General features: G+C 37.1%; 1 protein-coding gene across 2 annotated transcripts in view; it reads left to right on the forward strand.

Moving 5' to 3' along the window:
• apaf1 (apoptotic peptidase activating factor 1) overlaps positions 1-17,716 on the forward strand; it is a 35,092-nt gene extending 17,376 nt beyond the window's left edge. For both annotated transcript variants that reach the window (XM_023350165.1, XM_005810737.2), the window contains 3 exons: positions 1,437-1,562; positions 3,686-3,832; positions 15,755-17,716. In XM_023350165.1, coding sequence (XP_023205933.1) covers positions 1,437-1,562; positions 3,686-3,832; positions 15,755-15,901 — 420 coding nt within the window. In that variant the 3' untranslated portion in view covers positions 15,902-17,716. The remainder of the gene's footprint in view (positions 1-1,436; positions 1,563-3,685; positions 3,833-15,754) is intronic.
• Positions 17,717-18,146: the final 430 nt, after the last annotated feature.

The following is an 18,146-nucleotide window of genomic DNA, read 5'->3' on the forward strand; positions in this document are numbered from 1 at the left end:
TAGAATATACAGGTACAAAAAAGGCTATGTGCTGAGAGAACAACACAGCCAGAGCAATAATCAAGCCAAAACTTTACAAAAAATAAATAAGTTTTGCATAAAAAAAAAAATGTCTTCTGTAAATATGTTCAACCCAGATCTGCTGTAGTTTTAACCTCACCTGATTATAATTCTGTAAATAAAAAAAACATCTGTTAAGCACCTTTTAAAATCCAGTTATTAATCTGCTAATCTAAAAACAACAGATTAGCCCTAAATTCTTTTGTATACTCGTTAGAGTGCTGAACACTAAAGGAATGCTGTGTTATTGCTTTGTAGGGAATAAAATGTTTATTTTCTGATTTTAAAAGAGGAATTTAATTGTTTCTTTGCATTTCTAATGATTTTTTTATATTGTATTAAAACTTTTTAAGTGGTTAAATGAAAAGTCATCAAAATGTGCCAATTTCTTTATCCAATTATCAATTACTAAAATAACTGGGGTTTATTCTCCTCATGAATCACTGTCCAGCAGTGGATTATAGCTGCTGCTTCAGGGTCTCCATCCATTATGCAATCCTTGTTTTCAACCATTTTTGTTATGGCACCAAAACCAAATCCAACACGATCCCTCTACCTTTTGTTAAATAACTCAATCAGGAGCCGCTGCTACCAAGTTTCACGTGGGAATTTGGGTTTGGTTACGCGCCAACCTGGATTCTCACAGCAAGTGTGTGTTTTTACGGATTTGGCAGCGATCATAATTAAGGTGTGTGTGTGTTTATCGGGCTGGTCAGCAGCCAGCCACAGAGTCCTTGTTCTCCAGCCCGAGTCGGGGCTTTTCTGGCTCACAGAAACAAACAACACAACCACCAATGTCCCTGGTTTCCATCTGTCCTGAGGTCAAACCAGAAAGTGTTGCCTTTTCAAGTCTTTCAGAAGCATCACAAAGTGCTCTGTTGTGCTCTTTTCCCGTCCTTACCCTTTTTCCTAAACCATTTTCCCAGGTTTTTTTCTTGCAGTTATGCCTGCCAAATGAAGTGCATAATTAGAGGTTCAGTTATTTATTATGTAACACAATGTGATGGTGAAGGAGGTAGAAAAGGAACTGGTGACGGGAAAGAAATTTGAAACAAAGGAGCTGTAGCACCGTAAAGCAAGTTGTGGAAGATTTATCAGGGCGAAGACTGCTACTATATGAGTAAATGCTGCTATGCTTATGTTTATGCAGTGCAGATGGGACACAGTTTACCTTCTGAGTCCTCTTTCTTTTGTATTTTCTTTTGCATTTTTGTAAAAGAAAAGAGTTTTAATCTCAGTTCAGGTTGTCACGAGTATGTAGAACTTTGTAACTCATTTCAGTTCTACTAAATGCATGCTTTTATGTAGACTAGGTTTTAATCAAATCTGAAAGAGTTATTTTCTCTGCATAATTTTGCTTTTCACCCCATGTTTAGTTGTGGAGCTGCGAATCCTGGCAGTGTGTTTTCACCCTGAGAGGTCACCAAGACTGCGTCCGAAGCTGCCGTTTCTCCTGGGACAGCAAACGCCTCGCTACGGGAGATGACAACGGAGAGATCCGAGTGCGTACTCATGAAATCCAGCCGTCCATTTTGCTTTAGCAGTTTGTATTGTGGTAAATTAAAGGGATTGCAGCAGGTTTTTTTATCACACATTGCAGACTGAATGCAGCGACAGCTCCTCAAACCATCTAATTTCCTGTTCAGAATACAAAAAGTAATTAGAGCCGTCAACATTTATTCCCAGAAATCATTCTCTAATTACATGTCGTCACTCATTTAGAGTAAGTGCTTACTAATACATCATGATTACTGCAGTTCATGCATGTGAGGAGGGATTGAGATGAAAGACAGCAGGCTGAGGTGTAAACTGGGAAGTTGAGGGAGAGCCTGAGGAGGAGGAGACGATTCCTGGTGGGAGGAGACAGAGAGAGCAAATTGGATCTCTAAGGGTATGCAAACCTGAAGTTCATGTGCAAAAAAAAAAAAGAAGAAATAAAAATCACACAAAGTTGAATTAAGTAGTCTAAAATAATGAGAGCTAGAACAGAAAATGCTGCAGTGGCAGGTGGCGAGTTTAAAAGTTTTACTGTTTTAAAGTGACCCATTCAATTCAATCTAATTGCAAGAAATTCATTGAAATCTCCACTTGTTTCTGTGGCCAAAATACAGAATATATGCAATGTGTTTGTGTCAAAGATGTGCAGTGCAGTATGACTTCCTACCCTTGGCGGCATCCTGCTGAAGGGCGGCAACTGTTTTGCGCTGAAAGATTTTTCTATTGTCTTTTGTTCTTCTTTCCCTGTCCAACGAGGGGGGAGTGTGTGTCCTCCTCTGTCCTACACAAACTATGGTGGCACATCACAACATGCTAATGACCCTGAAGTTTGAATCTGATTTGTAGCTTGTGGTTTTACCTGTAAGAGCTATTTCATTTGCTTTTAATTAAATCTGGAGTGCATTTAGTCATATCTGCTTCAAAACCTGAACTGGACTCTTCTAAAATGAACTCAGATTCTTTAAAACAGTCTGAAGTTTGTAGCTCGAAGCACAAAAAGATCATTTAAATGCTCTTGACAACCACTGAAAATATAGACACCTAAAGGATTTGATTCTTTAGAAAACAGTTTATGATTTGTTAAACTGTTATGTAATTCTTAAATTTACTGATATCTGATGTTGTTGGAGTTAGTTCATGAAGAATGGACTTATCCAGGGCATCATGCATGCAGATATATTACACTGCAACAATTATACTTCTGAAAAGGATCAAGTATGAGTATTTGGGGAAAAAAGTAAAAAGCAACCAATTTCCTTTAAGATGATCACAGGGTTTCCCCCAGTGTATTATAAGCCTGGCGAGCCAGCAGGCTTTATTGTGCTCCGACCAGGCTTAGCATTGCTTTTTTTAATATTTTTTAAGTCTTTTTAAAATCTTAACCTTTTTAAGGCTTTATACTTGGTGTTCATGTATTAATCTTTCAATAGCACATAATTATCAAGTGATATTTTCAAATTTCCTGTCAACTTTAAACATTTTTTAACTCAAAAACACTGGAGGAATGACTCCACCCAACCACCGGGCTTAGCAAGTTTTCTGGGGGGAACCTTGAATCAAAATAAATTAGAAGAAGATTTTATACACATTCACATGTCAGATCAAAACTCATAAGTTGCAAATTAAAAAAACAAAAAATTAAGATTCCTAGATACTTCCTGGATTCCTGATGTTTGATTCTCTGCACTTTTGTCGGGTTTAGTTACTGCTGATGAAGGTTCTGTTAATACAGTCGTGGAAAAGTGCCATCAGGATCAATTCTCCGTTTGCCTGCAGCTTGGGATCAATGAGCTATTTAAATGCGACACGTGCTCACATAATTGTAAACAATTGGAAAATAATTCCTCTGGCGGAGTAAAAGTGGGGAAACAATGACTAGTTATCTGTATATTTCTGATCCACCTGTTTGAAACGGGAACAAATGGATTCTTCAGTATGTAATAAAGGTGTTTTATGTTCTTAAAAAACATGAGAAGTCAACAAGAATCTCAGGATCTGACTGAAATGTTTTTTGCACTTGCTAAGTGTTCAGTCATGCTGCCAATAATGGAGAGAACTGCTTGTCTTACAATAGTGGATGATGGATTTTCATCAGATGTATGATGGAGTTGTTTCTTTTTTGCCACAGATCTGGAGTGTTAAAGATGGCTCTTTACTGAAGGTTTGTTCCCAGGAAAGTAAAGACGCCACTGATTCTGTACGTGGAGGTTGGGTGACTGATCTGCACTTCTCCCCAAGCAACTCTGTGCTCGTTTCTACCGGAGGCTACATCAAGGTAGGCAAACGCGAGATTTATGTGGAGTTCACAGTAGAGAACATATTTTTCTCTTCAGAAAATCAAGTTTCTCTCAGTTATCCTATTAAACATGTGGGCGTTAGTTAAACACAATATAGCTCAGTTGGGTACACAATCATGGGGAAGACTGCTGACTGAAGAGATGACCAGAAAATGGTAATTGACACCCTTCACAAGGAGGGGAGGCCACAAAAGATTGTTGCTAAAGAATGCTATATTCAACTCTGTTCATAGAAGGTTCATTGATAAAGGAAAAAGTGTGGTAGCAAATTGTGTACCAGCAACATGGATTAATGCAGCCTTGAGAAGATTTTAAAGCAAAATTTGTGTAAGAACTTTGGAGATCTTCACAACTGAACTAAGACTTGAATCGGTTCATCAAGAGCCGCTACACTCAGAATCAAACATATCTGGGATATGAAGACAAAGAACTCAGTGGTCCAAAGTCATCTGTTCAAATTAAAGTTTGTAATTCATTTTGAAATCAAGGTTACAAAATCTGGAGGATCAGAGGAGAGACAAAGAATCCACATTGTTAGAAGTGTCTCCTACTCATTTGTGCAGAATACTGCTGACATTCAAAATATTGATAAAATACAACATAAAAAAAACATGATTTAGAGAATTTGATAATAGCAAAAACCATTACAATTTGGAAGTGTTGAATGTATTATTCGGCTGATATGACACCAACTAGATCGTTTTGAATCATGAATGTCCGGCTTGCGTTTGAGGCGACGCTCGCAGTCACTCTGGCAGCTCGACTGGCTGCCACAGCCAATTCAGTAAGCCTCCCAGCAGTTCACAGATAAGTCTGCATTTATTGCAAGAACGATTATTGCTAAGGAAGGCAGAGAAATAACTAAACATCTGACACTTGGAGCTGGAGTTGGCGTAAGGGAGCAGATGGAGGAAGGCAATTCTGTCTGCCAATCTAGCAGGCCTTAAAATAGCACTTTAACCAAACAATCAGAAGAAAATGAGGCTGAGTTTAGCTGCTTTTCTTTTGTATCGCCACTATAATGAAGCAGTGCATCTTTTTGCAGTTATATATCTAAAGATTGATTGCAAACATTATCTCAGTACCACCTTGTGATGTGACTGGAGTTGGTGTGAGCCTGATTGTTGCTGCCTTTACTCTTACAGCGGATGGGGTCACGGAGCGGCTGATCTCAGCCCGCCTCTGATTGGCTATTTGCTGAGCAGTGATGTAATTCCCATGGGAGAGCACTTCTGATCGATGAGGGTTTATGTTTGAAGATAACTCCTGATGCCGTATGTGTGGGAGCTGACATGTGCTTGTGTGTGTGTGTGTGGGTTGATGTTTCAGCTGATAGCAGTGGATGCTGCTGCTGTTTGGGCCAATCATGTCGTGACATCACCCAGAGCTGAGAGCTACTGGTGAGATTAGAGACTCTGGAAATGAGCTGAACCATAATAAATTGTTTTAGTATGCTACTTGCATCAATTAATGCATTTTATGGTCCCTAGCACATTATTCTAATACCAATTTTCACTGAACAGCTGGATTCATAAAATTCTTAACACACGGACTTTATTTACAAATGGAGAGAATTAGTTTTATTTATGGCAGCTGAATACAAATGCACACCACACCTTTCACCTTCTTATGTGTAAAATAGACACATTTTCATTTAATTTCAGAATCTATAACTACATTTTGATGTTCAAAAAGCGTTAGTTTTTTTCCCCATACTGAAAAACTAAACTATAGTTATTAGAATGTTATAATTTATATAGAACACTAATTTCTGCTAATCAACATTTACGTTTTAATTAGATCAAGATCTACTTTTATTATCATCTATTCAACACCAGGGATTTTGTTTCCTTCTCACTAAAGTAGTGATCACACAAAAATGTCACTTGAAGCAGCCACAACTTTCAATCATCCCCGTAAATTTATTCAGACTCGTCGTCTTCTTGTCTTTGGTTGGACGTGAGGAGATGATGGATTATTTTGCCATATGACTTCTAGAGAAAGTCCTGCCTGTCACTGTAATTACCACCATGGACTGTCTGCCTCCGATGACGGATAATAGAGCCAGCAGAGCAAGAGACCACAGAGATTATCTTTAGTGGTCCATCTGCCTTAATGATTATTGTCGGCGTGTCTTCCTGCGCATCTCTTATTGGAGTTAACAAATGTCTTTTCTATCTAATGCACTTGTAAAACAAGATTAAAAGTGTCTCCCAGACGTCAAATCTTCATTTCTTGAATATCATTGTGGTCAAAGGGATGTTTTAATTGTTTATAAAGCCAGTTCATAGAATAATTTTTTCTTTCTAATTATTGTTCTGTTAATCGTGGAAGATCGATCTGAATGCCTTGTGAGGATATTTCATCAAGGAGAATTAAAGTGATTGAGTAAAACGCAATATCTTGATTAATAATAGTGTTACTCACCCAATAGTTTACTAAATTATCTTTGTAACACCATAACGTTGTTTATACTATCAAAAAGATACAGATAAATCAAAATCTTGTGCATCTCCACAGGGTTAACACTTACACATCATCTCTTGTTGACTGTTGTTCCTGGAAGAGAGTTGTAGTTTTAATGCCGACAGAGCGGAGAGGCTGCTTGTCTTTTCAAATTCAGTGGAGACTTTTCAGCTTTCAGATCTTCTCTGATCTCAGCTCTGTTCACCAGACGTTTTCCACAGAGCGGCTCGGTGTGTAGCGGCCGCTGCTGAGCAGGGCGACGTTGTTATTGGTCTGATAGAAGCCGGAGAAGTGACAGCAGGTGATGCCTCTCACAGCCATCGCTCAGATTGACGCAACAATGATCCCCTCGGCCTTGAGAGTTCTTGTTTGTCTGTTTGTCTCTTTGTTCGCTTTTTAACTCGGTGCTGTCGGTGTTTCTGCCTTAATCATTTCTCAAGCAGCTTTTTTTTTCTTTTTTACTTGTTTCGGCCCTCCTTGTTCTCTGTATGCTTTATGACTCCCCCCTTGTCTGTATGCTTGGTTGACTTGTATTAGTGTAATTAAAAGCAGCGGGCCATTGTGTGGGAGTATATGCATGTCTAATTCCCCGTTGTGAGAAGGTACCGGAGTAGAGACTTTAATTAAGCTCTTTTCATGCATCTTATCGGGAGTGTGGCTCTTTACGTAACAAGAATCTTGGGTGTTTTGGTCCATCTGGTTGTAAAACAGACGGCTGATGTAGTTGTGTGGTCCGCTCCTATGAGATGACTCTAACTGGTTCTCTGGCCTCTTTCTGCTCCAGGTCCTTCCTCACACTCAGCCTTAACAAACACACACACACACACCCCTGCGCGTACACACGCCCACTCTCTAACTGACAACGAGACGATCCGTCACAGTGTTGCTTTCCAAGAAGTAGCAGGTGTGAAAAGGCTTGTCGTGATTGCAGGCACACACTCTTACCCAGAAGCCCAGAATAATTCACACCATCGTCTTGCAACAACAACGAAAAAAAAAAAAAAGCACAGAAGTGTCTTTTTAAATCTTGATATTTTTGTAACCGTGACAGATTTTATCAATAGAGGAGGTAACGGGACATTGTATTCACCAGCTTCTGTTGTGCAATTCTCTAGTTTTATTTGTAAAAGTAAATCATCTTTCTGTTTGATGATTGTGCACTACATTGTACACATAAAATCCCACTAAAATTCATGAAGGTGAGTTTGTAGCGTCATAAAATGTTGAGACCCTAAGAAATTTGAATACATTTTGCCAATACTCTGGTGCAGGATTCCCACAAAAGTTTGGTTTTCCAGGCTTGTTGTAGCTCAAACACGTTCATAAAGAGTTCATCTACGACGCATACACATTTCCAGGCGGTGTGTACCAAGATGCACTGCTGTGTTTAAGACAACTGGTCTCCCCTGTCATCTCTGTTGACAGATTTCGGCTATCAGAGTTCCCTGTGATGGAGGAGTAAGAGAAACCCATAATACTGCCTTATCTTGGCTTCTTATACTTTTCTCACATTCATTTTGTTTTTTTCCCCCTCAAAACCTTCTCTTCCCGTTTTCCTCCAAAGGTATCTCACCGTTTCACACATTCATTTCATTTTTTTCCTGTCATTTCCGTTGTTTATCGACTTTTGTGACCTTCATGCTTCTCTCCTGTACCTTAGAGACGTCTTGGATTTTTCCACTCTTGTGCCTTGAGGATTCTTTTGTGATTGTGTTTTTAACATGGACTACGGTGCAGGTCCGAGTCTCTTTATGTGCTCTCTGCCTGAGCTGCCATCATTAACCGTGTCCTTATGAGACCTCTGCGGCCGCCATTGAAGTGTTACAGGAGGACTCAAAGAAACGTGTGGTTGCAGGGAAATGAGATGAAATAAACGAGTGAAGGTTGTTCTGACCTTCCCTTGAGAGAAAGCTGATGGATGAATAACCTGTCAGAAAGTAGGAAAGGGTTGCGTAGCAGCAGAAAGAGAAAGGAAATGCACTCATATACTGTCAAGACTAATCCATCTTGCAAGCTGAAGGAAACAACCTTTTTCAAAGCAGGTTTTTCTTTCATAACCCTGTTTGTTTTTCTGAGATCATATTTATGACTGGTTAAGTACAGAGTGGCAGTCACATGGTTTAGTCCAGAATTTAAATATAAAAGTATAAGAAATGACTCCATTAGTCTCCCAGTATATCCAACAATTAACCTATCTGCCAGCATAGTCTTAGTGTGACATTTTTTTCAGTGAAAAACTTGAAAAACCTATAGATGAAATTGTTTTCTAAGATAATAAAGTTAGCAGATAATTCAATGATTATTGATAGGCTCGCTCAATGTTGACATATCTTTTTTTGCCCTTTGGGATCAGTTTGTGAATCGAAGTCAATCTTAACTTTGACAAATGCGTTCACATTAAGACTGGTGGGTTGAATACCAAACACAACTGAACGGGTTGCAGATCTTCTTACTAACTTGGTTCTGTGGCTTCAAACCAACAGTACCACCACAAAGCCACCGCAGGTTTCCTGTTACTACAAATACAGCTCCTGTTCTCCAGGCCTCTACAATGTACCACAAACAAGCTACAATAAAAACCTAAAAATATAACGCCTTGTCAACAGTCTATAGATATAATCAGGCATGACTTTTTATTAATAGCTTCAAACTTTTGATTGGAAGTCATCTTACTTTCTCGCCTTCTCGTTGTGTTATTCTTAGACTATAGCGACAGTTTATTGTTGAGGTTCATTTTCTCTCTGTCGCACTGGAGTACAGTGAGTCTTTGGAGTTGTTTAGGAGCCAAAATGAAAGCTGTGTTTGATATTAAAAAGCTACCCATCCTGTAGCTTTCAGTTCAGTCCCTTCTTTCGTAAATGGCACATTTTGATGACTGCTGTCTTCTGACAGGACAGATATTTAAATGAGACATTGTTAACGGGCCACGGTGTTGGCTAAGGCAGCAGTCGGAGTTTTGATTTCCATCACGCTGTTCTAGAAACGAACAACCCGCTGTGCAGCTCCAATGTAGAGGCAGACCTGCCTCTAAAAATACCTTCACACACACTCTGAAGAGTCAAACAACCCCATCTGCCGTGTTTCATCTTATTTCCTTCTATTTCAACTTTCTGCTTTCCATTATTACAAGCTATCACGTAGTTTAGCAAGCACTCTGTTCATCACCCAGATGTCTGCTGCTTGACCTGACTCCGTTTTGGCGTTTGTTTCTGTAAAAGAGAAAAAAAAAACTTTGATGGGGTTTTTGTTCAGAGTGAATATGGCCTGGATTCATTCGTCTTGGGGAATAAACACAAGCTGGTGAAATATTAATCTGCCAGTTGTTTTTCCCGCATTGCTCATTAAGCCAGGGTTAATTGTCTTTCTGGCTGCAATGGGGGGAAAAAATGGTCTCTCTGGGCGAGCAAATCACACCAAAATAAAACTCGAGAGTGGAGATAGAGCTGCAGATTACTCAGACGAAAAGGTTCAGTAAGATGGTGTGTGTTTTCTAAAATAAGTGGATTAATTAACTCACCCAGCTTCAGTCATTCTGCGTAGTTTGTCTTTTTTATTTCAAGCTCCTACTTCCCTCTGATCTGGTCTTCATACAGTCATATAAATAAAATATTGTTTGAATAAATAGGTGAAGGATTTTGACTGCAGGCCAGCCAGTTTAGCACACATCCTCTTTTTATTGCTGAACTCTTTATGTTGGAAATGGAGCAGTACTCTCCAAAATTCAGTTCTCCCTTGGTAAAGATATGTTTGAATGCTTTTCTTTCCCTCTTTGTGGCTTTGCCTCCCTTCTCCCTTCCTAACTTGTGCTTTTTCTTTCCTTCCTTTCCTTCCTCACATCCTAACTTCTTCCTTCCTACCTTGTGTCATTATGGTCTGCCATAGCAATGCATAGTAAGCACCTATTATTCTACACCTCAAAATAACTGCTGCTCCCTTTCACCGTTAATGCGGCTTGTACCGCTGCGTGCACCCCAAAAAAATGTATATATAGATCGATCGATCTATACTAAATAATAATATATGTTATTATTATTACTTATTAATTTGGTATTAAGAGATGAGTGGTTTTTTTCTTGGAACAAACTGCCACTAAGTATAAATCAGATTTTTATTTTTGTGTTGAATGTTTTGTAATATAAATACCACCAATGACAAAATTCACCAAATGCACAATTCTTGTTAAGTAATGTACACTTCAAGAGAACAAAAGAAATCTTATGCTTTTTGAACAATAACAATATTTGTTGTTAATCTGTTGCTAAGAGATGAGTCTGTTTTCTGGTAACTAAGTGCCACGAAGTAAACATCTGATTTTTACTTTTGCAACATTTACAAAACTGTAAATTTCTCGTGTCTAAGCAGATAAACAGTATTTCAAAATAGCTTATGGGTTGAATGTCTGTTTTATAATTACCATCAATGACAAAAAATAAACTTTTTAACTTTTCTGCCAAATTCGCCAACTGCACAATTCTTGTTAAGATAAGTAGCATTTCAAAAGAGCAGAAGAAACCTTATGTTTTTTGAACAATAACAATATTTGTTGTTAATCTGTTGCTAAGAGATGAGTCTGTTTTCTGGTAACCAAGTGCCATGAAGTAAACATCTGATTTTTACTTTGGAGATATTTGCGTGTGTAGTAGTTTTTTACTCCGTCTCCAGGTTTTATTATTCTTAATATTCACATTTAAAGAAAATACGCTGATTTTGAATTTTCCAAATTTTACATTCTTTACTCTCCTCCATTTTCCTGCATTCCTTGTCTGGTCTTTAATCGATGTCTGCTGGAAATCCCTATAAAAAGGAATGAAGTCCCATAACGCGTCGAGGAGAAATGTTCAATGGATTGACTGCCATAAATATTTCAGCAGATGAAACCTTGGATGAATAATTTAGCTTAGAGTCCCACTTTGTCCCTCAGCTATAGAATCTTGACCTGGTCACAAAGAACACTTACAAATTTTTCACTTTTTCTTGATAAAATCACCTGAACCTGCTCTCTTCTTACGTTAATCTTCCTCTCCAGGCTTTATCCATTGTTTTAAATTGATTTTCCTTTCTTTTTTTTACATAGAAACTGTATCTACTCCCCTTGGACTATATGTAGTTGGGCTATTTATGTAAGAGGAAGATGGATTGCCTCTCTGCAACACTGTGAAAAACCCAACCATGCTTTCACTCACACATAAGCATTATTCTGATCTTTGCAAACACACAAGACAGTTTTGTTGCTTTTTTCTCTTTGTTATGTAAGCTGTGCTCACTCTCCCTCATGTAGCCTGAATAAGCAGCCCTATTTAGCTCTTAGCACCCAACGCTGAATGCCTGTTGGATCGGTTCTGGTGTTGCTCTGCTTGCCTGAATGCTGCGTCATGATTGTGACCATTTCATTTGCCAGGAAAAACTCAAATGTATTTACTAAAAAAGAAAAACAAGCTAGTGAAAGAAAAAATCATAAGCATTTCTAGTTATTAAATACAAGTTCCGGCATATATTGCGATAAATGATAATGTTGTTTTGAGACCATTTTCAAATAATATAATGGTAATGGCATAATAATAATGCAAGATCAATCAACTTTAAATTTTAATGAACATTTAAACACTGGAACTGGAAGACATTTGAAATATCCACAATAAATAAAGAAAACAACAGAAACAACAAATAAAATTATGATGAAGTCTGTGTAAATAAAATTATCTTTAAAAAGAAAAGGATAGTTGAGATCAAAGCATCCGACTGAAGACTTTTATCGCTCAGTTTTTGGTTAAAAGAAAGAGCAAAATAAAAACAATAAATCAAGCAAATGAAAATTATTGAGTTTCTTTTAATTTGTCGTGCGATTAATTGATTTATTTTTTATTGAGACAGGCCTAGTCTATTAACACAACTTAAGCTAGAAGTGTAGATGAACACAGTTATGTAATATTACCCACAAATTTAAGACCAAGGCATAGTAGCATAAAATCTGGTAACACATTTGCAGTTTCCAACTTTTCCACTTCATGTTGCTTAATCCTAAACTTTGCATTAAATCAGGCTTCTCTATTTAATTTTTTTGTAGAGTGGACTATATTACAGATGTAGCAGTATCAATATTAATCAAAGTTCACCCATGCATGCCCATGGTTACTTAAATTAATTAAAAAGCTGTTTGCTGAGTCTGAAGCTGTCTTCATATTTAAAATGGGTTTCTGTCCAGTATATTAATGATTAATTATCTGTAATCATTATAAATTATTTTAAAATGTCATACTAAGCTGCATCCGAGCAGCAAAGTTATCTCAAGCTGTCCAAGCAGGACTTTGGTTATTTCCTGCTGCCTCAGCAAACAATAAAACTTGATACATTTCAGAAAATGCACACCGTGTTCTCACACTGCACAGTCATTTAGCATCTACTTGCATCACTAAGTCCCATAAATCAATTGCCTCGCAGAGATGGTGTTGATATCAGCCATCTGTTGTGGGGTATGGGTAATGTTGCACACAATCACAAAGGGCCCCTGTGTGTTTCTGCGACTCCAGAAAGTGTGAGGATTCCCACAGAGTTGGCAAAATGTGGAGTTGAATTGCTTTCTTATTATAAGTGTGTTCGAAATCAAAAAGTGGTTAAAAAATTAGCCTTCCCCAAACTTTTTCTCTGTCCCATTGTATAAATCTTGGATAAATCCTTCCATCTTTCCATTGTTCATCTGTCTGTCCATTTCATGCATTTAGCCACCGCCCACCCTCCGTCCCACTTCCTTCCAGTTTCCATATTTTAAAAATGGCTTCTTCATAAATATTTGAATTTGAGTTAAAAACCATTGTCTTCTCTGGATTTTTTTCAAACTTTCTGTTGTTTTAACTTTTCGTTGTCTTTAAAAGTCCTTCAAATACAAACTTATAAAAATGCACGTCGCCTTCTGAGTCTCATCATCGCTCCTACATATTAATTATTCTGAATTGTGATTTTTCTTGTAATAAAACCAGGCCCGCTCTGAAAATAACCAGATTTTCACACATTGTCGTCTTCTCTTCTCTTCCACTTTCCTGCCACTCGCCTCATTTGAACATTTTTTTTATCTCTCTGCTTTTTTCTTTATTACCAGGTGGCGTATGTCTGCGAAGATGCATGTGTGTTTGCTGCAGAATCTTAGCTCTATTCCTTTGTTTGAGCTACATCTGGCAGCTCTCTCATCTTAACTCTCGTGGAGATTCTACTGTATCTTCAAATGTTAGCTTTTCCTTCATCATCCCTCCTTCCATTCACACATCTATTCTTGTCTTCTTGTCATCAGAAACTCCAGATTTCATCTACTGCATAATGAATTGTTGCCGTGACTGTAATAAAAACTCGCTGCTTTAGCCATGTTGATGTGTCTGCTTCATAACACTACAGGCCATACAGTAAACCTAATTAGATCATTTTACTAAAACTGCCCCTACCTTGAGTTTATTTAAAACAAGGTTAAAAACCTTTTTATTTGAAGTTGCCTATTCTTAAAAATGTTTATTCTATTCATTCACTATATTTAAAATTTTTAATGTTTACTTTGTCTATTTTTTATTTTTATTTTATTATCTTGTATATTGTTTTTAACTTTTTTGTACAAGCACTTTGAATTGTCTCCGGCTGAAAGGTGCTATATCAATAAACTTGCCTTGCCTTCTACATCCATTGCAAGTCACAAGCTTCAACAGTTTAGGATGATTTTTTTATTATTATTATTATTCTCCCAGAGTACACAAGATGCAAAATGCATACATTTGAACCTTTATTTAAAAGCATCATTTAGGTGTATGGTTCTATTTATTTACATAAATATGGCTGACTTTGACTTGAAGAAATGCACCATCGCTGCTGCCTGCTTGCAGTTGCTGGTTTTGGTAATTATCTTTCATCAGAGAATCTAAAAGGTTGTGGTCTACCATCCTTAGTGTGTGCATATCTATATTTACAAACCATGCAGAAATGTGAAATTACTTTAACTAGATGTCATGAAGACTCTTTTTAAGCCTTGAGCGTAGCTTTGATGTTCAACTAAACATCTGACAATTTCATCATGGTAGGTAAACACTAAACATCATGGAGTGGGTGTGAAATACCACCAGTTATCCTTTTGCTCCCTCTCTTTGGATATGGTGTATTTCACAAATGCATTTGAAGTTTTAATCTCCTTTTTGATACATGGTTCCTACACTGATTTTATTTTATGAGCCAAGCCCATGTTTTTCTAGAATAAAAATTTCCAGTGTGTTCAGTAAAAATAAAGCTTACAAAAGTTGCAATAATAACATTAAAAATATATAAAACCGGCGACAGATGGATGATACGTTCACTCAGACATTTGTGTAGCCATTAAATTATATGAAATTAGCTTAATATTTTATAGCAATTAAGCTGCATGGACTAAAACGTCTGAAATATAGTCCAGTGTTTTTTATTTCACATCTTGTCACAATAAAACCACAAACTTCATAGCATTTTATTTGGCAAATTATGTAATAGACCAATAAAAGTTTGTGTTTTTATACTTTTGTTTTACTAGGAAACATAAAAAAGTGTGTTATGCATTTGTATTCAGGCTCTTTAATATGATATCTTCAATTTACAACCATAGTAGCAGTAAATAAAGCTCCCAGTGTGTAATTTAATCAAGGTACATTTAATAGATCTACCGCAGCTGCTCTGTGAAGTGAGACAGAAGATAGTCAGACTTGATTGGACGATGGATGGAGCCACATTTATTTCCTCTCTTCTGTTGTTGCTGTTTTCCTGGATGTGGAAACGGAGGAGCTCGCCTCCCATGTTAAATAGATTCACACAGACGGCATCACACAGGCTTTACAACTAGAACGCTCCAGTAAAAGCTTCAACCCACTGATGTGACTCATGTTTTTTTTTTATGTAGCTGGAAGAGGTTGCAGTCCCCTGCTTTGATGTGACATTATCATGCTAAATATTGTCAAAGATGAGCGTCTGCAAACACACTCATCCCAAGCCATCAATGATTGACTTGATGTGCCTTTGATTTTTCCCGGTGAGACTGAGCTGCTCTGGAAAATGTCGGCTTTAAACACAGATTAAACCAAATTGGTGAGGGAAGCCGAGGGGGATTGAGAGCTTTTCCATGTGCGTTTGTGCTACCCGATGCTAGAAATCCATCCTGGTCCGTTTTGCATACCTCCTAAAGCTCTCATGTGGAGTTTTCTTCAATTATTAAATGTGTTGTAGCAGATATGGAATTATATGTTTACAGTCATCATTGTTGGTTACATTAAGTAGAGGAAGAAATACCTCAAAGTCACCTGTTATGTTGAAAAGTATGTTTAATTCAAGTTTTTCCATTTCCATAAAGCTGAAAAATGGAATCACTTCAATGTACTTCACCGTAAAAGTTTAGAAATATTGAAAATGAAGTGATTCTCTCTTCTCTGTGTTGCATCCAGTGGTGGGACGTGGCGAGAGGTGAATCCCTGCAGACGTTTTATCCGACAGGAAGCGCCCTCAAGAAGATCCACGTGTCGCCCGACTTCTCCACCTTCGTCACCATCGACAACATCGGTATCCTCTACATCCTAAAGAGGGTAGCATGAGGACAGGACAACTACAATCACAATAACAAATCACTACTATTCAGAAAAATGTGTAGCAGCAAGAGCAAGTTTACATGTTCGCTCTTCACCGTTATCAGTCAAACATGAGCCATTATCAGGAATGTATTGCAGTAAATACCAGCCTATCAAGTTCTTTGGTACTACTTGACTTTAATGTTGTGGTTAGAGATGCACCAGCCAGAGATTTGTGGCAGATTGCTAAACTCAGGGTTCTGTAAAACCGATTTCCACCTATTTATATTTCTCTTTAAATATTTCTCTCTTGCAGTCAGATCCTTTGTATCAGGGAGTGGAAATGGTTTAGCAAATCAAGATTTAGCTAATTGAAAATAAAACTACGATGGCTTCTTTAGCATCTCAGATGCATCTCAGATGCTAAAGAAGATGCATGGTTAGCATTGTTAATGTGAACCGCATTTGTTGTGTTTTTTTTTTTTAGATTTCCGTTAACTGGCCAACATTTTCTAATCCAACAAGTTTCAGAAGAAACAAAAATTAAACGCTTGAAAGAATTGAACAAAGCGACTTTGCTACTGAGGTTTGCTTTGCATCAGTTTGCTACCTGGAGACAGGTACAAACTGGCTTCCTGCACATCAGTGCTTCCTTCTGTAATAACTTCCACACCGAAGAGTGTTGTGAGCACAATCTAATGGGTGTCATGTAAGGACCATCGTAAAAAGATCAGATTTTTGAGTTTACAGTCGAACTGAAAATGATTTGATTCAAACCACCAAGTAGGTGCATCTCTGCTTGTGAGGATCTTAAACCTAAACACTAAAACAAGTTGGAAGAATAAAAAAATGAATCTTTAAAAATATATATACATACTGAGAAAATATCAGATCCATGCATATTTTGATGCATGGATCAAAATGATCCATGCATCTTAACTGTGAATAATAAATGTTAATCACTTTTTCTTTATTATGGTAAATGGTGTCAAAGCAATCTTTCTGACTTTTCTTGCATGTCATTAAAAGTATTTGATTGGAAATGGTTTTAAATTTTTCATACATGCATAAATAAGTAAAAGTTTCATGTTTTATCTCTAAACTTTACCTTCAGTATAAATTATGTTTCGCCTTTAATTTCCACTTCTGCCTTAATGTTAAAGAGAGTTACTGGTGTTACAGGAGCATGTTTTCTACAAGTTTATTCTGCCTTTTCAGATCCACCAGCACGCATGAAACTCTCGGTGCAATTTGACGTGCATTAAAAATAAATGGTATGGTGACGTTTTAATGATTTAAAAACATTTAAAATTGCATCCAGTCAGAGCCAGGGAGACGATCTGTACTTGGAAAGTGTTTGTTCACTTGAGCTTGGATCAAAGGTAAATGTTTCATACAGGGGGAAAAAAAACTTGATTTATAATTTATAAGGAAGTTGTGATTCATGCTGTGCTTTTATAATGTTTTCTACCACTTTGTCAGCTCTGAATCCGATGTTTTATGGCTATTTTAAACCTTTTTTTTATTCAGAGCACTTTGAAGTGAAAGTTACAATCTTTCAGGAGGCTTTTCTGTAATTTTTACACTTTTAAACTTGCTATAGTAACTGCTTATTCTTGGAAGGAGTCTGTTTTTAAGTTACATTTGAGGTGAACAAAATTAATAATAGTAATAATTAAGTGCATTTTAAAATTGGTGTCTGATTGGTGCTTTGGAAATTTTCTGGTTAGTTTTCTTAGTATTTCCCGTATTTCTTCACATCTTTATCCTGATATATATTGATACTGTTTACTGTTGGTTATATGATTGTAATTTATTCAGGATTAAACTATATTAATTGTTCTACCTTGTGCTTGTCTTTATTGATCTGTATTGTTCCTATAGTCATAATCCTGCTGTAGGAAGATGTTGAGATGGTCTGGTAAAGTTGTTTCATTCCCCAAATGACATATTTGTGTTGCATTTAGCAAACAGAGATTGTTTTGGTTATCCAAGCTTAATGACTTAATGTTTGAAAATGGCAACAACTTTTTATGCAGTTTGTAAATATCTGGTTTCTACTGTACACTATCTAAGGGTGAGTAAAAACCCAAATAACTCAAGATGTGGATCAGAAAAATCTGCCATGAATAGATCAAATTTGGTCTCAATGAAGGTCAAAAAAACCATTTATTTAGACCAGAATGAATCACTTTATTTTGTACATTTAACATGATGCTACCATTATAAAGAATATTCCTTCAGAGTTAAAGAATTTCTGCAATTTTTTCTT

Source organism: Xiphophorus maculatus, chromosome 17, assembly GCF_002775205.1.
Source record: "Xiphophorus maculatus strain JP 163 A chromosome 17, X_maculatus-5.0-male, whole genome shotgun sequence".
In the NCBI taxonomy this organism is placed as follows: Eukaryota; Metazoa; Chordata; class Actinopteri; order Cyprinodontiformes; family Poeciliidae; genus Xiphophorus; species Xiphophorus maculatus.